The sequence below is a fragment of the Piliocolobus tephrosceles genome, chromosome 8 (genome assembly GCF_002776525.5).
Source record: "Piliocolobus tephrosceles isolate RC106 chromosome 8, ASM277652v3, whole genome shotgun sequence".
NCBI lineage: Eukaryota > Metazoa > Chordata > Mammalia > Primates > Cercopithecidae > Piliocolobus > Piliocolobus tephrosceles.
The window spans coordinates 127,787,845-127,809,255 of NC_045441.1; the positions used below are offsets into that span (position 1 = coordinate 127,787,845).

The following is a 21,411-nucleotide window of genomic DNA, read 5'->3' on the forward strand; positions in this document are numbered from 1 at the left end:
CATCGGGGGCGTGCCTAACCCTCCAGCACCCCTAATCCTCCATCGGGCACGCCCCTGACCCTTCATCGGGCTCGCGCCTAACCCTCCAACGCGCCTAATCCTCCATCGGGCACGCCTGTGACCCATCGGGCGCACACCTAACCCTCTGGCACCCCGTATCCTCCAGCAGGCGGGCGCCTAACCCTCCAGCGCCCCTAATCCTCCATCGGGCACGCCCCTGACTCTTTATCTGGCTCGCGCCTAACCCTCGAGCTCTCATAATCTTCCATTAGGCGCGCGCCTAACGCTCCAGCGCCTTTAATCCTCCATCAGGCACGGCCCTGACCCTCCACCGGACGCGCGCCTAATCCTCCATCACCCCTGGTCCTCCATCGGGCGCGCCTAACTCTCCAGCGTCCCTGACCCTCCGTCGAGCGCGCCCCTGACCCTCCAGCGCCCCTGATCCTCCAGGGGTGTGCCACGAGCGCCTGATCCTCTCTTGCGCGCTTTCCCCCTCCCCCGCACGTACTCCTGCTCACCCCTAGCTTTTCCTCCTCTGCCACCCTGGCACTCGACCCTTCCCCCCTCCCCCCGCCCTCGACCGTTCCCCTACAACCCTCACCCTTCCCCCAACAGCCCTGCGCTCGACCCTTCCTTACCCCCACCCCTGCTGTCGACCCTTCACTCCCCCGCCCACCCTCGACCCTTCCCCCGACACTTCCCCCCATCCCCGCCCTTTCCCCGGACCCCCGACACTTCTCCCTGAACCCCGCCCCCGACCCTTCCCCCAACCACCCCCACGCTCTATCCCTTCCCCACCCCCATTCCACCCCCACGCTCTATCCCTTCCCCACCCCCACGCTCTATCGTTCCCCACCCCCACCCCCAACCCCCACCCGCCGCCCTAGGCTGAGCTCTTTTCTGCAGGTGCTTGTGTTTAATACAAAACATGACTCCACTGTTTGATTTAAGCAGCACATAAGGTGTCTCTTCAGCATGACTCTTACAAAACACAAGGGCCATCATAGCCCCACAATTCTTTAGTTTTCTCAATTAACAACTGCTTAGAAAATGGGGTTTGGGGGCCTGGGAGACAGGGACAATGTCATTAGCCTGGCCCTTCCAGTGACATTAGCCTGGCCCTTCCGTTTAGCACAATTGTTCCCAGTAAGCTCAGGAACAGGGTCAGAGTCAGACAGGCTAAGCCAAGACAGGAGGATGGGAGGAGCCCAGAGCAGGAAACAGTCTGGCCTTGGGAGAGGTCAGTTGCTTAGAGAGAAGTCTTCTGAGCTGTGATGGCCTAATGAGGGAGATGTGTACCTGCTGGAAGGAGCCTCTGTAGGCACCGTTAGGAAACAGCACAAATGCAACCAATGAAATGTGAGCTGTAAATATCATATTTACATGTGGTATCATGTACTATAAAAAATGGTATCATGTAATATAATTTTGTAGTGCAGGTGCAAATGTCACACCTGGATCTCCAGCATTCTCAAGGAACTAAGATGTGCATATATACAAACCAACTGGGGTACAGATCAGTTAAAATTAAACAAAGTTATAGGGTCACCCTAAAGATACAAGGATTGGCAAGTAATGCTTTTGTGAAAGCCATGAGAACCAAAATGGAGTCACTTAGGCCACATCCTACCAAAATGGGATGGTAGGCAACAGAGGAGGGGCTCTCAGGCACACGTGCCTAGCACAGAAACTGTAATAAGGACTCTGAAAACCACAGCGTTGCACAAAGACCACTGATCGCTTGAGCCCAGGAGCTCAAGGCCAGTCTGAGCAAGAGAGTGGCGTCCCCATCTCAAAAACAAAAACAAAAACGAACTGCTTCTGCAAGAACAATACCCAGCCTGTTCAACCTCAGACTGAGGCCACTGTTGTTACCGATCCTTGTAGCCAGGGAAAAGTATTTCAAAATAACTTACATAGCCTTCCTCATTTTGCCTTTAAGAAACTCTCGACTTTCCTTGCCTTCCTAAATACATCTATGGCCCAGCCATGGTTCTCCATGGCACAGGAATTCCCAGATTGCAATCCCCTGTCATTCCTTTCCAAATAAACTCATTTCGCTGGAGAGCTTCTCTGTTATTTTAGGTTGACACTTTCTAAAGTATTTTATATGTAGAAGAAAATGGAAAGCAATCGAGTCACTTTATTACAAGTCTAAGTAAAAACCTTCATTTCTAAAAATTTTTCTAAAAGCCTATGATCTGAGACACCAAAAGAGACACCCCTTTAGCAACTAAGATGGGCCCCAAGGTTAAGGAAACAAAAGTTATCTACAGGTCAAGGGTTCAGGGCCTGGTAGACAAGGCAGATTTCTGAATTCCTTTCTGAGATATCAAGCTGATTTACAATCCAGACCACTATGGTCCTGACTGGACAGAGGACCGGACCAGCCTTACAGACGTTCTTTTTGGATAAGCTACTGCAGACCTCAGGCCAATTTCAGCAGCTTATACAGACAGTGCACAAACTGTTTTTGTGTTCTGTAGTTCACCTTTTGACATAAACAGCCAAATTCCACCTCATTTTAATGCTAAAACTCTCCCCAAAGTGAATATGTGATGTATGTTACATACATGCTTACCTAGTCTGCATGTAGGCTCCCCTCATAAATATGTATAGCTTTGCCCCCAAACCTGCCAAATATGTATGATGCCAGCCTTGTGAAACATAAAACCCAACCTGTCTTTCTCCTCTTCCAAGAGAAAGCACCTTCAGTGCACACTGGAGACTGTCTCTTTCAGGCTTGCAAATCACTATTGCCAATAAAGCTGTCCTTTCTATTAGTTAGCCATCCTGGTGGTCTTTGGGACAACAAGTATTAGAGAACTTTAAAAGCACAAAAAGGAACCAGGGCACCAAAGTTAATAACAGGAGTTTTAATGAGGGAAATGGAACTAAGATAATATAATGGAAAAATAAAACATCTCGGGACCCCCAAATTCATCACACCAAAGAGGAGGTTAAGCCTGAAGACAGTCACGCAACACTGGCCATCCTTTTCCCAAATGAATAGCTGTCGCTTTACAATCTTATGTCAAAGTATTATCCATCAGCCAGACCCCCCATGGAAAATTATTTGCTGATCTTGAAGCCCTTCAAGATGCATATCCTCCTGTAAAGCAAGGACATGTCCATTATAACTTAGGTTTTCAATCTAAGTCTAGCTTCTACAACTAACATCTGTCTGTTAGATTTCACACTGATAATGTTGATTGCAAGCTCATCTTCCCAAGTGATGAGAATCATTCTTCCCAGAAGATGAGACCATTCTTCCACCTACCTGAGACATCTGCATAACTGATGCTTCCTTTACTCTCCCCCTTTTTTCTTCCAATGTTCACCTCATTTTATATAAAATGTAGATTTACTGGGCACTAATTAAAATCTCACAAAAATGTAACCATTTGCCTCACTGGCTGGCTACCCACCTCTTCCTACGTGCTTTCTTTCCTTTAAAAGAGAATATAAATCCTGAGTCGCCCAGAAACCTCTGCTTCAAGTCACAGATGCTTCTGTAACTGGTGTTCTTGAAACCTACACTGCAAAATTGTAACTGAGTCTGAGTCAGCGAAAGAGATCTGACCTAACCAACTCCATATCTTGCTTCTAACCTCTAAACTGTCCTTGGTCATTCCTAGGTGTAGGCTGACCTAGCTACGGGAGAAGCTTACTTTATAGTTTAAAACAAAGATGATAACCGCTGTTTCCCAAAACCAACCTCCTTCTTGGTTGGGGACTAGACTGCCTTTGTAGGACTAACACATTAGCCACATGATTAGAAATTATGGTTTAGGAGTCATACAGCTGGAGGCTACGAGATTCTGACCCTCCCTAAACTGTTCCTGAGATGAGTGCTTGAGATATTTTGCAAATGGTACACTTGATGAATCAGCTGGTACCACCCGGACTGATAAACTGGTCCTCTGATCTTGTGGCACCCACTCAGGAACTCACTCAGCGCAAGAGGACGTCAATTCCCTATGATTTCATCTCTGACCCACCTAATCAGCACTCTCGACTCACTGGCCTTCCCCCATCCACCAAGTTGTCCTTAAAAACTCTGCTTCCCAAATGCTCAGGGAGACTGATTTGAATAACAATAAAACAAATCCGGTCACCCACAGAGAGGCTCTGTGTGAATTACTCCTTCTCTATTGCAATTCCCCTGTCTTGAGAAATCAGCTCTGTCTAGGCAGCCGACAAAGTGAACCCGCTGGGCTGTTGCATTCTTCCCGTCACACCCTCAAGCTCTGGCTCAATAAATCTCAGATGACTGAGATTTTTGCCACAGTATCTCATTTGGGTTAGCAAAAATAAGGGCAGATTTTTAGATGTGCTGCTGTATTGGGCGTACAAGTGGAATCCAAACTCCCCAGCCTCCAAGACACAGAAAGAAACACAACTGGGCAATGCCATGGATTATCTGAGACAAGAACTCCAACCATTTCCTCAAGGGAGGGAATTTTCCCTGGTGCCACCCCCAAAGATTAAAATTCACAGGTAAGATTTGGTTAAGGCAGTGAGTGGCAGGGATACCCCCTTCCTCTGTCATTTCTGGGGCTACTCCTTTGAGCACAGCCTTGTAAGTTTGGGGGGTAGGAGGAATTCTTCTGGAATTCTCCACCACCAGTTTCAGACGAGCTCTCACTGTCTTATAGAATTTGCCCTCAAGGCCTCTGCCACCTGACTCCACCCATCGTGGTCTACCTACCTCCCAGACACTCCCTTTAGTGAGGATTTGAGCACCTGGGCTCATAGTTCTTCTATTAAGTTGTTGGGACCCAGAAAGTGATACAACAAAGACTGGCACTTTGACATGTGGAGAGGATAGAGGCAGCTGCATCAGAATCAAGGTCCCTCTAACCTTGTCTTGCTCCTTCGCCCTCAAGCACAGGGAAAGGCTCTCTGCAGTTTCCTTATCTGACAAGAAAGCTTTGTTCCAAAAGGAATGCAATTGCGCCAGGTGCAGTAACTCAGTTTGTAATCCCAACACTTTGAGAGGCCTAGGCAGGAGGATTGCCTGAGGCCAGGAGTTAAAAACCAACCTCTTCAAATTAGCCAGGTGTGGTGACCCACCTCTCAGCTACTCAGGAAGCTAAGAGGAGAGGATTATTTGAGCCCAGGAGTTCAAAGCTGCGGTGAGCTATGATCATACCACTGTACTCCAGCCCAGGCAACTGAGGGAGACTCTGCTTCAACAACAAAACAACAACAACAAAAAAGGAATGCAATTATCCTAAACCCACTCCCTGTGGATCATGTCAAATTACCAAGATCAGCCACCAGAAAAGAGAAGGGGCTGGGGATATCACATTGCCCCAGACTTTTCACCTAGTCCTCTGAGGGCAGCTCCCAGAGATCACCTGGGTAACAAAACAACCTTTGGTCCACCCCTCACCTTCCTGTAATGCCTGCCTCACACCTCCCTTCTCACTAATGACTTATTGCCCCTCTAAAGAATCTTTGCCCACTGTCATCCTCCCCTATGAAAAAGGCTGTATGTTTCTGTCCCACACTGGGTTATTGGTAATCACGCTTGTGATTCCTTCCTGCTATGCCCATCAAAATAAAATTTTGGATGCTTTTTCTCCCATGAATCTACCTTCTGTCAGTTGATTTTTTAGTAAACCTTTGGAAAGTGAAGGGAAGTTTTCCCTTGGCACCTACAAAGTCCTGTCTTCACTAAAACCAACTTCAATACCCAAGTAAATCAAACTTTCTCTCTTCGTCTGCTGGTTCTTTGACCTCCTTGGCTAATGTTACTTCCTAAATACATCCCAGAATACACAACCTCACTCTACCACTTATACCACAGCCCATTTGAAACCATCTTTGCAAAAATTATAATAATGAGAAAAAATTATGACAGTGAAAGAGATCTGACCTAACAAAATCCATTTTGGCTTTAACTTCCAAACTGCCCTTGGCCATTCCTGGGCATGGGTCAAGCTAACTTTTGAAGAAATTTAGTTTACAGCTTAGATAATAGCTCTTCCCAAAACTAAACCACCTTTATAAATGTAATAAAAGGCCACCAGGTTGGGATTATGAGGGCCCTGAATTCTGTTAAGATGTAGGCTTAAAGGATTACCAGCCACTTTCCAGCCTTTGTTCTGGAGGTCACAAGATCTGCAACTTCCCCAATTACTCCTGGAAATTACATCACTATTGTAGAACCTAAGATTGGCCTTTTGAGAAGCCTTTTCAGACTGTTGCATTTTTGACAAAAGGATAACTCCACTCAAACCCATGACCCATGACTCAACTGGTCTTGTGGCCGCCCCCAACCCATAAGCAGACTCTGTGTACAAGGTCCATTTTCTACACCACTATGATTGTATCCCCAACCAATCAGCAACACTCATTCCCTAGCCCCCTGCCAACCAAACTATCTTTAAAAAACCCTTGCCTCCAAATTTTCAGGGAGGCTGATACAAATAATAATAAAATTCTGGCCTCTGGTTTAGCCAGCTCTATGTCTATTAAACACTTTCTCTATTGCAATTCCCCTGCTTGATAAGTTGGCTCTATCGGGGCACTAGGAAAGATGAACCCTAGGTCAGTTACACCCTCACTGCCGTTCTACCCTGCAGCCTTATCTCCTTGGAGTTCTTAGAAAACTGACCACATCCTTCCCTGAAGCCTTCCAATGGCTCTCCATCCTCCACAGTGAGGCTTCCAACATTCTTATACATCAGGAGCCTCTTTTAAGATTAAACATAAATATTTTGCAAAGCTCTATGATAGAAGGTGTACTTTCATACCCATTTAATCAGAAATGTATAATGACTATGAAGTCAATAATGCTATTATGTTTGTTATACAAAATGGCAATCTGAAAAACTGTAATATGTATATTTTTCACATATGTTTTACATGGAGGGTTTATATGTGTTTGGCCCAATGTTGGGGAGTAGTGGCTATAGAATGGAATTTATGCTTAGCAGGTGGGGTGCTTCTGGCCCTGCCCACCTCTGCAACTTCACCTCCCATCACTACATCTTTCTCACTATTTAAATGTGATACTCCTTGTAGTCTTCTCAGCACACATGCATACACACATGCTTTTTGAAAGAATGATGGATATCATCAATTCCATTTTGTAGCAAAACTTGATGTGCAACTCATAAGGCTATTTTTTCTTTTTTGAGATGGAGTTTCACTCTTGTCACCCAGGCTGGAGCACAATGGTGTGATCTCAGCTCACTGTAACCTCCTCCTCCCAGATGCAAGCAATTCTACTGCCTCAGCCTCCCAAGTAGCTGGGATTATAGGCACCCACCACCACATCTTGCTAATTTTTGTAATTTTAGTAGAGACAGGGTTTCACCATGTTGGTCAGGCTGGTCTCAACCTCCTGACCTCAGGTGATCTGCCTGCCTCAGCCTCCCAAATGCTGGGATTACATACATGAGCCACTACACCAGGCCCATAAGGCCATTCTTAATGGTCTTTGAGAAAAGTTGAAGGAGTAACAGTACAATTGAGTGAGGGTGATTGGTAAAGTCACTATGGTCCATGTAAATAGCTTCTCTAGTGACTTGATTTAACCTATGACTAACCCATGACTTTGGGATCACTTTCTGAATTGCATGTCTCATGTGGATAGTAAGCAGTTCAGGATTATGCATACTAGGAAAAGAAAAACGTGAGGAAGACATTAAATGCTGGTTTCAGCCTGCAAACCCTTGAGTTTTGGAAGCCAACATACCAAGTGGTGAGACACCTTTTCGCTCTCAACCCTGCAGGATGGAGGAAAGGATGCCCAGGCCCTCAGTTAGCTTGTTCACAGAACAGGAAGCAGGTACTTACTGTGGTTACTAATGCCACCTGCCAGTTCTCCAGTTGCCATTCACAGCGGATGACAGGAGACACAACAGCTATCAACATGATCTCCATGGCCTCAACAACCTTAAAGAAGAGGGACACAATGCCATGTCTAAGTGCCAGCTTGTCATCACTTCTTCCCAGGTCTGCCTACCCATCATCCTACCTAGTCCTGTCCCCTTCATCCTTCTTCCCCATTTAGGGAGCATCTATTGTATACCCACACAGCACTGCTAGTTGGATAAGGAACTACGGAACTTCAGTTTTCATGGATATGACCTTCATGGTTTGAAAAACTTGAGAGTTCCTGAAAATTTATGACACGTATTCACTTACGATTTTGTTGACCAATGCAGTTGCGTGGTAGCGCTATGGGGGAGCTGTGTGAAATCCACTCCCATAGCTAAGGGGTGAAACTAGCTAACCAGCAGCATCCACATCAACTAGCTTTGTTGTTTTGTACTCATGATTGTGAAGGTTGCAGGGCACACGCCTTACAAATGGATTTTTGAGACAGTCTCTGATCTCACGCTGGGATAGTAAGTTTCATGAAAGCTGGAAAACAAAGCAATGAGTACAAAATAATATGAGTTCGTCAGCAGGAAAGGTTTTTTTTTTTTTTTTTTTTTTTAAAAAAAAAAAAAAAAGAAGAAGAAGAAGAAGAAATGGGATCTCACTATGTTGCCCAGGCTGGAAACTCCTAGGCTCAAGCCCACCTCCCACTTTGGTCTCCCAGAGTGGCTGAGACTACAGGCATGAGCCACTGAGCTCAGCCTAAGAAAATGTGTCTTTAACAGACTTAGTGCTACTAAATATTTCTTTCAATACAGAGTTTGAGTATCATCCTCTATCCATATCTTGCATCTGTTATAGGGATAAGTTTGTCTCTCAAGAAAAAGAAGGAGATGCTAGAAAAGAATTGAAGGAATAATTAGAAATAGATGATGAAAGTTAGGTACAGGATCACAAAGGATGAGTCAAAGATGACTGAGATTTTGTGTTTGGTGGAAGGGAAGAACACTGATATTACTGACAGGGACAAGGTTATCAGGAGGAAAAATAGGGAATTAAAGGAGAAAATGAATTTGGTGTTTAGAGTTCAGAATGGGTGGAGTTTTATTCCTTATTGGTTTATTTTCTTCTGGAACCCTTTAGAGGAGTGGCATCTTGGTTAATATGGATCCAGCTGTTCTGTATTACTGAAGGAAGATGAGTTTACTAAATCAAAATTTCTTAGATTATTATTATTATTTGTAGACAGGGTCTTGCTCTGTCACCCAGGCTAGAGTGCAGTGGTGCGATCTCAGCTCACTGCAACTTCTGCCTCCTGGGTGCAAGTGATTCTTGTGCCTCACCCTCCTGAGTAGGCGTGCAGTACCACACCCCGCTAATTTTTGTATTTTTAGTAGCGATGGGGTTTTGCCATGTTGGCCAGGTTGGTCTCGAATGCTGGACTCAAGTGATTCGCCCACATCAGCCTTCCAAAGTGTTCAGATTACAGACATGAGCCACCAGGTCAGCTCTTCTGAGATAATTATGCTGTCTTACTTCTGAAACGTTTTGAACTTAAACTTACCAGCTGGGCAACTGAACTCTCAACACCACTATAATGCTCTCTTGTGGAGAGATAAGTCACTATAATATGTGTACTTCAAAGTCCCACACACTAGCTGACATCATTCCACCTATTTCATCCCAGACCCCCACGTTATACAAATGTAAACATTATAATAACCCATACAGATATTCTATCAATGTTATCAACAGAACATGTGCCAAACAAATTCATTTTCTCCTTTAATTCCCTTTTTTTCCTCCTGATAACCTTGTCCCTTTCAGTGATGCTGTCTTACTTCTGAAACTTTTTGAACTTAAACTTGCCAGCTGGCTAACTGAACTTCTCTTAGGGGAGAAGGACCAGGCAGGGAGCCAGAGTGGGGTACACAGAGGAGCTTCACTCTAGACCTCAGGGAACGTCTTAAAGATGACCAGGACTGGCCAGGCAAGGTGGCTCTTGCCTGTGATCCCAGCACTTTGAGAGGCCAAGACGGGCAGATCACTTGAGGTCAGGAGTTCAAGACCAACATGGCAAAACCCTGTCTCTACTAAAAATACAAAATAAATTAGCTGGGCATGGTGGCACATGCCTGTAATCCCAGCTACTCAGGAGACTAAGGCAGGAGAATCGCTTGAACCTGGGAGGCAGAGGTTGCAGTGAGCCAAGATTGCGCCTCTGCACTCCAGCCTGGGCAACAGAGCAAGACTCCATCTCCAAAAAAAAAAAAAAAAAAAAACCAAAACAAAACACACACACACACATACACACACAAAGAAGACCAGGACTTAGGAGTCCTGGTCACAGGCTGAGGCTGCTCAGCTGCTGTGGATGCAATTACATACACAGCCACACGAGGCCACAAAACCCAACTGCTGCTTCTACCTGTTCAGGCCTCTGAATGAGAGCCTGAACAGGTGGAGGCGCCACGGCAGGAGGAGCTGGGGCCCCTCACTGTCAACACGTCAATGCTGATGGAAGGATCCTGCTCACAAAACACCCCATCGTAAGACCAGGCAAAAGATCTGGTTCCTGCACCCACATAAGCAGTTCTGTCTTCCTTTGTGAGACAGGAGAGGGTGGCCCAGCAGACAGCCCTTCCTAGCTGGTGAGCTGGGAGAATTCCCACGACTATAAGGCACTTGAAGAGCAGAGACCATTTTACTTCCGCAGGATGTTCTGGGCAAAGGTAGAGAAGAGTTGATAGGAAAACTCCACCTCGTCACACCTACTTGTCCCTTGAAATGTGGAATTTTAAAAATTTGGAGCCTATGAGAACTCACCATACAGATAAGGAAGTCTTCTAAATTGTACCATTGGTTATCATCAAAGTAGGACTAGGATACATCTTGCCTTTCTCTTTTTTGTACTAGACTGTTGCCTGAGGCCGGGCTTGGTGCCTCACCCTATAATCCCAGTACTTTGGAAGGCTGAGGTGGGAGGATTGCTTGAGTTGAGGAGTTTGAGACCAGCCTGGGCAACATAGCTAGATCCCATGTCAAAAAAAAAAAGAAAAAGAAAAATAGACTGTTGCCTGAGAATGCAACACTTTTGAATGAAAGATGCATCAAACTCACATGGCTACCTCCAGATCACACAACTTTTTTTTTTTTTTTTCCTTTGACAGAGTCTTGCTGTGTCACCCAGGCTGGAGTGCAGTGGCGTGATCTTGGATCACTGCAACCTCCATATCCCGGGTTCAAGCAATTCTCCTGTCTCTGCCTTCTGAGTAGCTGGGATTACAGGCATGCGCCACCATACCCAGCTAATTTTTTTTGTATTTTTAGTAGAGACGAGGGTTCGCCATGTTGATCAGATTGGTCTCAAACTCCTGACCTCAGGTGATCCACCCGCCTCGGCCTCCCAAAGTGCTGGGATTACAGGTGTGTGCCACTGCACCCGGCCCACACAACCCTTTCTTATACTTTTTAGCTGCGTGGGGAGGGTCAGAGCCCTCTAGCGTTTTCTCACTTACCTCCCTCCTGTGTATTTTTACCCTCCGGCCCAACAACATCGTTGGGTGGACCCCTTGTCTTTGATTTTCCATTCTGTCTGATTATCATTAGGCATCTGGGTATGAAGTTTTGTTTTGTTCCCCGCCCCCACCACCAAAGTCTTGCTTTGTCGCCCAGGCCGGAGTGCAGTGACGCAATCTAAGCTCACTACAACCTCCGTCTCCCATGTTCAAGCAATTCTCCTGCCTCAGCCTCCCAAGTAGCTGGGATTACAGACACACACCACCACACCTGCCTGATTTTCGTATTTTTAGTAGAAATAGGGTTTCACCATGTTGGCCATGATGGTCTCAGACTCCTGACGTCAGGTGATCCGCCGGCTCTGGCCTCCCAATGTGCTGGGATGACAGGCATGAGCCACCACGCCTGGCCTGGAGTTCTTAACATATACCTTACCTACTAAAGGAGGAAGCGGGAGTAGTGGTGTGGGTTCACAGATATCACCGCTGTTGTGAAAGCCTCTGGGTGAAGCCATCACTCTTCTTTCCTCAAAATAGCCTAAGGTGTATATCTTACGCCATTTGTGCTGCTACCACAAAATGCCTGAGACTGGGCAATTTATAAGAAATCTAAATTTATTTTCTCACAGTTCTGCAGGTTGGGAAGCCCAAGATCAAAGTGCCAGCAGGTTCTGTTGCCTGGAGAGGACTGGAGAGGACCTGTTCCCTTGTGTCCCTCAAGAGCAGAGGAACTACTGTGCTCACAGGGCGGAAAGGCAAACAAGCTGAAACTCCTGCTGCATGAAGCCTCTTTTATAAGGGCCTTAATCCCATTCAAGATGGAGGAGTCCTCACGGCCTAATCACCTCTTAAAGGCCCCGCCTCTTAACACTATCTCATTGGCATCACCTGGGTTTTAGAAGGGACAGGTTCCAACCCTAGCAGTAAATAACAAGCCTTCATCAGTGCCTCTTAAAGGATCTGAAACTATGTAATTACAGCAGGTGGCAGGTGTCTCTGGTGATTCTTACGCACAAAATGTTTGAGAGCCATGTTGTTCAATTTTATGTAAAATAAAACCATAGTTTTCTCCTTTCTTCCCAATACCTCAATTTCTATCCTTTTATAAAAATGAGTATTGAATCCCAAAACATAGACAGAAATGCTCACTCACCTGCTTATAACCGAACACCTGCTAAAGGTGAATGAAAGTGATTTTTGGATGACCCACCTCATGGGATTCCTGCTGTTTTTCTTATCCCTACAGCCCTTGGACTGGAGAGCCCAGAGCCGGAGGTCAGTAGAAAAAAGACTGTGTGTCCAATGATGTTAGCTTTGAAGACTCACATAATCTCTGAGGACTAAAGTTCTGATTGTTTTTATTTTGCCCAAATTCCTATCTAAGGGGTCTGGGGAGTCATACCCTACAAACCACAAATTCTCATCAGATGGGTTTTATCAACCCTATATATCGTGACTTACTTTCCGATCTGGCATAACATTATGTGAAAAAGAAATAAGTCAATTATTTTACCCCAAAACATGTTTCTTTGCCTTATTTTTGAAATAGTCCTGCAAAGCTATGCTTTGTGGGAGAAAATTTGCATCTGTAAAGAATCTCTATTCTATTAGAAAAAAAGCTAGCTCTTTTTCTTCCAGGCCCTCCCAATCCTGAAGAGATTAACTAAAAGTCTAGCACCTTTTAAAGGTCTGAATAGGAAACATTTGTTATCTGTTGTCTCTAAGGGCAGCCACTATAAGACTTCAAAAGAACCTTGGTCTCCACAATCTTTTTTTTCCATTTTATTATTATTATTATTATTATTATTATTATTATTTTTGAGACACAGTCTCACTCTGTCATTCAGGCTGGAGTGCAGTGGTACAATCTTGGCTCACTGCAACCTCTGCCTCCTGGGTTCAAGCGATTCTCCTGCCTCAGCCTCCCGAGTAGCTGGGATTACAGGCACCCACCACCATGCCCAGCTAATTTTTGTGTTTTTAGTAGAAACGGAGTTTCAACACCATGTTGGCCAGGCTGGTCTAACTCCTGACCTCAGGTGATCCACCAGCCTCGGCTTCCCAAAATGTTGGGATTACAGGCGTAAACCACTGCGTGTGGCTACAATCTTTTATCTTAACTTGAACATCTCCTTTCCTATCGATCCCAAGTCTTTACACAAACTCAACCAACTGTCAACCAGAAAATGTTTAAATTTACCTATAGCCCGGAAGCCCACCCCTCCCCCACCACTCCCGTTTTGAATTTGAATTGTCCCGCCTTTCTGGACCAAACCAATGTATTTCTTAAATATATTTGATTGACGTCTCCTGCCTCCCTAAACTGTGCCCCGTCCACCTTGGGCACAGGTTCTCAGGACCTCCTGAGGGCTGTGTCACAGGCCATGGTCATTCATATTTGGCTCAGAATAAATCTCTTTAACTATTTTACAGAGTTTGACTCTTTTCATCAACATCTCCAAGGAGCACTCACCCCAGTGCTGCCCATGATGAGAAAGAGGGCAATGTGGAAACGCCCGAAGCCAATGGTCTCCACTGCATCTTCCACGGTGAATGTCTTTGGCTCTAACAATGAAAGACAAAGTAGAAGAAATCGCTTCTGCAGGGAAGGGAATGCGTGTGGACTATCAGCTTCAGAAAGCCAACCCATTATTATAAAAACAAGTTGACACGGGGGGTCAGTGGTAGGGAAAAGTGAAGCAGCAGGTTGAGATAGAGACTTCTATGATAATCTCACCTTTAACCTGTGGCTCAGCGGTCCCCAGGCTCAATTTCTGAAGGCTGAGGATTGTGATGGACTCTGTTGGCTTGGTTGCCATCTTCTGAATAGCTCAAGTTCCCCAAACAGCTTCCCTGGTGGAAGCAAGGGAAGGAAGAAGGAAAGAAATATAACGGTTATTGGGTACTTAGTATATGCCAGGCATACTACACACAAAATTTCCTGAAGGCCTCGCAAAAATGGAATGAGGTATGTATTTTTATCCTCTTTCACACCTGGCCTCTGGAACCAAGCGGCTCAGTGTTTTTTTCCCCTACTACTTTTTATTGATTGATTGATTGAGATGGAGTCTCGCTTTATTGCCCAGGTTGGAGTTTAGTGGTGCAATCTCAGCTCACTACAACCTCCGCCTTCTGGGTTTAAGTGATTCTAATGCCTCAGCCTCTCGAGTAGCTGGGATTACAGGCACGCATCACCATGCCCGGCTAATTTTTTTGTATATTTTGTAGAGATGGGGTGTCACCGTGTTCTCCAGGCTGGTCTCAAACTCCTGACCTCAGGTGATCCGCCCACCTCGTCTTCCCAAAGTGCTGGGATTATAGGCGTGAACCACTGTGCCCAGCCTTCTCTACTACTTTGTAGATATGTGGCTTTGAGGAATTTGCCCTTTGCACACCTCAGTTTCCTCAAATGGGTTTCCTAAAATGGGGATGATATAATAATGGCACCCAACTTTCAAGGTGGTTGTGATGATTAAATGAGTTAGTTCACAGAAAGCACTTCCCCCATACCTGGCAAGTACTGATGTGCTTGATAAATGGAAGCTGTTACTATTATTACTGTATACTAGGGATGCATTTGTCACTAGTTGTTATCCTGAACACTTTACATACATGAATTATTCCCTCTAATCGTCACAGAAGATCTGTAAAGAATTATAATTTATCACTGTCTGGCATGTAAGGAACCTGAGAAATGGAGACTAAATGGCTAAATTAGATAATTGAGCTAAATTAAGAGGCCAAATGAGACAATCAGAACTCTGAGGCCAGTAACCAACCTTCAGTCTGGGGCCAGACGCAGGTCTTGGCAATTTAACCAATAGCATCCTCTGAGTGGGAGGGAAGAAGGCTTTGCTACAGAAAAACAGTCACAAAGCAGCACTTCACACTTCCGCAGATCCTGTTTCCAGGGTGCTTTCTTGCATGTCATTGTCATTTAATTCTGACAGAAACTGATGAAGTGCTTTTTTTTTTTTTTTTTTCTTTTCGAGACAGAGTCTTGCCCTGTCACCCAGGCTGGAGTGCAGTAGCACAATCTGGGCTCACTGCAACCTCTGCCTACCGGTTCAAGCAGTTCTCCTCCCTCGGCCTCCTGAGTAGCTGAGATTACACACACCCACCTCCACGCTGGGCTAATTTTTGTATTTTTAGTAGAGACGGGGTTTCACCATGTTGGCCGGGCAGATCCCAAACTCCTGACCTCAAGAGATCCGCCTGCCTCGGCCTCCCAAAGTATTGGGAATACCGGCATGAGCCACCATGCCCGGCTGCTGCTTTTTACCTCACCTTTTTGCATTTAACCCTAAAAAGGATTCTTAACTCTAAAAGTCAAAAGAAAACTAAGACAAGATGGGTATCAAGTTAGTGGCTTAAACAGACTTTTTTTTCAAATAACTATAAGACATAGTAATTTAATTGTACATTGCTAGCGGGATAAACAGAAAGCCTAAACTATTCTTGCTAATGATATTGTTAGTGATAATATTGGTATCATTAGTTGTATATTAGTACATATTTAGGATGAAGAAAGTAATTATATTAATATTGTTAGGAACCCAGGTTTTCATTGTTAAGAGGAAAACGATAAATATAAAATCAAATTTAGCTATGTAAAAAATTTATAATTCTAATTTGGAACTGGAAGTAGAGATATGAGTTATAGAACATATATAATATTAACAAATATATATACAAATATAATTATTATATAACATGTAATAAATATAAACAAACCCAGGCACCTCAGGTGCCTAATTTTGAACTGGAAATAGAGGTATGAAATTATTATATAACACATATATTAACAAATATAATTATTATATAACATATATAATAAATAAGCATAAACCCAGGCATCTTAGGTAAATGACTGATTCTGGCTCAGGGACAGGAAATGTACAAACTGAGCCTGGGGCATCTTGTCGTAGCCGATAGCATGGGCAATATCAAAGACCCGTGGGGTTGTAATGAAAGATTACAAAATTAAAACTGAAGGATGGGCGCAGTACCTCACACCTGTAATACCAGCATTTTGGGAGGCTGAGGCAGGAGAATCGCTTGAGGCCAAGAGTTTGAGACCAGCTAGGCCAACACAGCAAAACCCCATCTCTACTAAAAATGCAAAAATTAGTCAAGTGTGGTGAGACTCCATCTCAAAAAATACATATTAAAATTGAAAAGGCGCCCACTGGCCAAAGATGGGACAATTTGAACATCAAAAAGACTAATGACTGCAAATAATTGAAGCATATTAAAGATGTTAAAATCCATTTGTTCACAGTAATACTATAATGAAGACCTCATTGATCACCTTTGGAGAATGATAAGAACAAACCCATTATTCTGAAAACTAGTAAATATTGTAAATATCTTGACTTTTTTGTACAAATTGTACATCAGGGTAACCAAACAGTTGATGAGAGAAAATTATTTGTGAATAATAAAGCTAATATGTGCAGAAAAAAGGATGAAGTTAAATTATCACTGTTTTGCACCTTCTAAAACGATAATGGATCCAGGCAACAATCATCGCTGGCTGATAAACTATGAAGTGAAAGGCTGATGGCGAACTTTGCTAAGAAAGGGATACAGCTGATAACACCTGAGCCCACTGAAAAATCTTAACACCATGGAAACAGACACAGGCAGATTGCATTGGCTCCTAATGAGATGCAACGGGAAGATGTATACGACATCACCTGTGAAGTATTCTCACCAAGAGAAACTGAACCTGAATCGAATCAAGAATCTAGCTCTAGCTACCAGTTTACACAGGAAATAAAGAACATGTTAAACAACACCATGTGGATGCAATAAGAAAAATGCAGAATGCTGGAAGCTGTATAAGATAAATGACCCAGTTTCTTCATTAAGTAAACGGCAAGGGAAAGAAGAGGAAAGGGAAACTTATAGACTAAAATAAAAGAGACACATCAAACCAAAAATGGACCTTGTTTGGATGTTCATTCAAACAAATCAACTATAAAAATTTTAAAACAAAACAAGTGTGTGGCTTGGCGCAGTGGCTCACCTCTGTAATCCCAGTACTTTGGGAAGCCGAGGTGGGCAGATCACCTGAGGTTAGGAGTTCAAGACCAGCCTGATCAACATGGTAAAACCCCATCTCTACTAAAAGTACAAAATTAGCCGAGTGTGATGGTGCGTGCCTATAATCTCAGCTACTTAGTAGACTGAGGCACAGGAGTTGCTGGAACCCGGGAGATGACAAGAGCGAAACTCCATCTCAAAAAACAGAAAAAAAAAAAAAAAGAAAAACAACAATGTGAGAGAGATATACAGACAATATCAGGGAAATTTTAGCAAGTTTGGAAATTTGAAGATATTAAGAAACTACTGATGACCTCATTAGGTGTGACAATGGTATTATGGCTATGGTATAAGAAAGAATCCTTGTATTTTTGAGGTACATACTAAAATATTTGCTAATGAAATGATGATGATGTCTGGGATTTATTTAAAAATAAATAATAGGGTGAGGGCAGTGTGTATAGGAATTACATGGGTGTATAGATGAAAAAAGAATGGTGATCTGTTGAAAACTATTGGAGGAAGATTGTTATCTTCTACTTTTGACTGTGTAGTATTTTCCAAAATAAATAGTTCAAAAAAAATGAGGTTCTGAGATTCCTTTTTTTTTTTTTTTTTTGAAATAGTGTTTTGCTCTTTTGCCTAGGTGGGAGTGCAGTGGTGTGATCTCAGCTCACTGCAACCTCTGACCCAGGTTCAAGCAATTCTCCTTTCTCAGCCTCCTGAGTAGCTGAGATTACAGGTGCACACCACAACGCCCGAATAATTTTTGCATTTTTAGTAGAGATGTGGATTTCTCCATGTTGGCCAGGCTGGTCTCGAACTCCTGACCTTGGGTGATCCACCCACCTTGGCCTCCCAAAGTGCTAGGATTTCAGGCATGAGCCACTGTGCCTCATGGTTGTGAGATTCTTATGTAACTTTTCCAATGTCTGATCAGTAGTAAGTAGTAGAATCAGAACTCACAAAGAGTTAATATCCAAACTATGTAAGAAACTCTTGGGCCAGGCACAATGGCTCATGCCTGTAATCCCAGCATTTTGCAAGGTTGAGGTGAGTGGATCACAAGATCACGAGTTCAAGACCAGTCTGGCCAACATGGTGAAACCTGTCTCTACTAAAAATACAAAAATTAGCCAGGTGTGGTGGCATGTGCCTGTAATCCTAGCTACTCAGGAGGCTGAAGCAGGAGAATCACTTGAAACTGGGAGGGAGAGGTTGCAGTGAGCCGAAATCATGCCACTGTACTCTAGCCTGGGTGACAAAATGGGACTCTGTCTTGGCGGGTGGGGGTGGGGGGTGGTGGGCAGGTGGCAAAGAAACTCCTGGCCAGGAGCGGTGGCTCACGTCTATAATCCCAGCACTTTGGGAGGCTGAGGCAGGCAGATCAGCTGAGGTCAGGAGTCTGAGATCAGCCTGGCCAGCATGGTGAAACCCCATCTCTACTAAAATACAAAAACTAGCAGGGCACGATAGCAGGTGCCTATAATCCCTGCTATTCAGGAGGCTGAAGGGGGAGAATCACTTGAACCTGGGAGGCGGAGGTTGCAGTGAGCTAAGATTGTGCTATTGCACTGCAGCCTGGGCAACAAAGCAAGACTCCATCTCAAAAACAAAAAAAAACAAAAAAAAAAAAGGAAAAAGGAACATCTGCACCTTGAGCAAAACCCAAAAAACTCAAATGATGGGCAAAGGACCTGAGCAGACAGTTTTCATGTGAAGACATACAAATTGCTGATAGACAGCCAGTACAAATGGCCAGTGAAAAGGTGCAGGACATCACTAATCCTCAGAAAAATGCAAATCAAAACTACCCTGAGACCTCGTGCTTGTTAGGATGCAATTATCAAAAGGCCAAGAGAGATAGTTGTCAGAATGTGGAGACAAAGGAACCCTTGTACACTGCTGGTGGGAATGTAAATTGGTGCAGCCACTATGGAAAATAGTATTGAACTATCCTCAAAAAATTAAAATAGAACCACCAATATGATCCAACAGCCCTACTTCTGCATATATCGAAATGGAATTGAAATCAGTTATCTCCGAGGGATATCTACACTCCCATGTTCACTACAGTGTTATTCACGAGAGCCAAAACATAAAAGCAACCCAAATGTCCATTAACAGACGTGTGGAAAAGAAAATTCGGTACATGCATACAAGGGAATTTTTTTTTTTTTTAGACGGAGTTTCACTCTCATTGCCCAGGCTGGGGGGCAATGGCAGGATCTCAACTCACTGCAACTTCCGCCTTCCGAGTTCAAGCGATTTTCCTGCCTCAGCCTCCCGAGTAGGTGGGATTACAGGCATGCGCCACCACACCCAGCTAATTTTGTATTTTTAGTAGAGATGGGGTTTCACCATGTTGGTCAGGCTGGTCTCCAACTCCCGACCTCAAGTGATCCACCTGCCTCAGCCTCCTAAAGGGCTGGGATTAAAGGCATGAGCCACTGCTCCCGATCACAATGGAATATTATTCATCTTTAAAAAAGAGGGAAATCCTGCCATCTGCAACAAGGTAGACGAACCTGAAGGACATGATGTTAAATTAAACAAGCCAGACACGGAAGAATGAATACTATGTTATATCATTTACATGACGAATCTAAAATAGTCAAAGTCATAGAAGCAGAGAGTGGAATAGTGGATGCCATTCTGAGGGGCTGAGGGGAAGGGGAAGCAGGGAAGTATTAGTCAAAGGCACAAAAGTTTGGCTATGCAAGATGAATGTGTTCTAAAGATCTTCCTACGGCATTGCACCTGTAGTTAACAATATGGTATCATGCGCTTAAAATTTTGCCAGGAAGGTAGATCTTCTGATAAGTGTTCTTATCACAATAATAGCTGGGTGTGGTGGCTTATGCCTGTAATTCCAGGAATTTGAGACCAAGCTGGCCAACATGGTGAAACCCCGTCTCTACTAAAAATACAAAAATTAGCCGGGCATGGTGGCAGGTGCAGTGGTGGGCACCTGTAATCCCAGCTACTCAAGAGCCTGAGGCAGGAGAATCACTTAAACCCAGGAGGCAGAGGTTGCAGTGAGCCGAGATTGCGCCACTGCCCTCTGGCCTGGGCAACAGAGCAAGACTCTGTCTCAAAAATAAATAAATAAATAAATAAATAAATAAATAAATAAATAAATAAATAAGCAGGCTAGAGGAAACTTCTGGAGGTGGGTTTATGGTGTAGATTGTGGTGATTGTTTCACAGTGATACTTATCTCCAAACTCTTCAAGTTGTGTACATTAAATGTGTACCAGTTTTTATGTCATTCATGTCTCAATAAAGTGGTTAAAACAAAAACAGAAACAAAAAAAACCCAATCCAAGCTGTCCTTTTGCCAGAACGTAAAAATAGCCAGAGAGGGCCGGGCACCGTGGCTCACACCTGTAATCCCAGCACTTTGGGAGGCCGAGGTGGTTGGATGGCCTGAGGTCAGGAGTTCGAGACCAGCCTGGCTAACATGGCAAAACCCCGTCTCTACTAAAAATACAAAAATTAGACGGGCATGGTGGCCGACGCCTGTAATTCCAGCTACTCGGGAGGCTGAGGCAGGAGAATCGCTTGAACCCGGGGACGGAGGTTGCAGTCAGTTGAGACCGGTACCACTTCACTCCAGCCTGGGCGAAAGAATGAGACTCTGCCTCAAAAAAAAAAAAAAAAAAAAAAAGCAGAGAACAGCTGTGTAGTAGCACATCAAGGTCATTAATGTTTGCCAAGTGCTGGCTCTGTAGCTCCTATGGAAGCTTCAGAGGAGGATCTGACATGTTCCAGGCCTAAGGAGTTTTTTGTTTCTGGGGTTTTTTTTTTTTTTTTTTGGTTTGAGACAGAATTTCACTCTTGTTGCCCAGCTACAGTGCAATGGCGTGATCCTGGCTCACTGCAACCTCCGCCTCCCAGGTTCAAGCAATTCTCCTGCCTCAGCCTCCAGAGTAGTTGGGATTACAGGCATGCATCGCCATGCCAGGCTAATTTTGTATTTTTAGTAGAGACAGGGTTTCTTCAT

General features: G+C 44.3%; 1 protein-coding gene across 1 annotated transcript in view; it reads right to left on the minus strand.

Annotated features, from left to right (window-relative positions):
* The window catches only part of SVOPL (SVOP like), a 106,765-nt gene that overhangs the window by 70,408 nt on the left and 14,946 nt on the right, over positions 1–21,411 (minus strand). The window contains exons 2-4 of the mRNA XM_023190050.3: positions 14,095–14,210; positions 13,831–13,922; positions 7,813–7,911 (exon numbers count right to left, since the gene is read on the minus strand). Of these exons, the coding sequence (XP_023045818.2) occupies positions 7,813–7,911; positions 13,831–13,922; positions 14,095–14,176 (273 nt within the window). The 5' untranslated portion in view covers positions 14,177–14,210. The remainder of the gene's footprint in view (positions 1–7,812; positions 7,912–13,830; positions 13,923–14,094; positions 14,211–21,411) is intronic.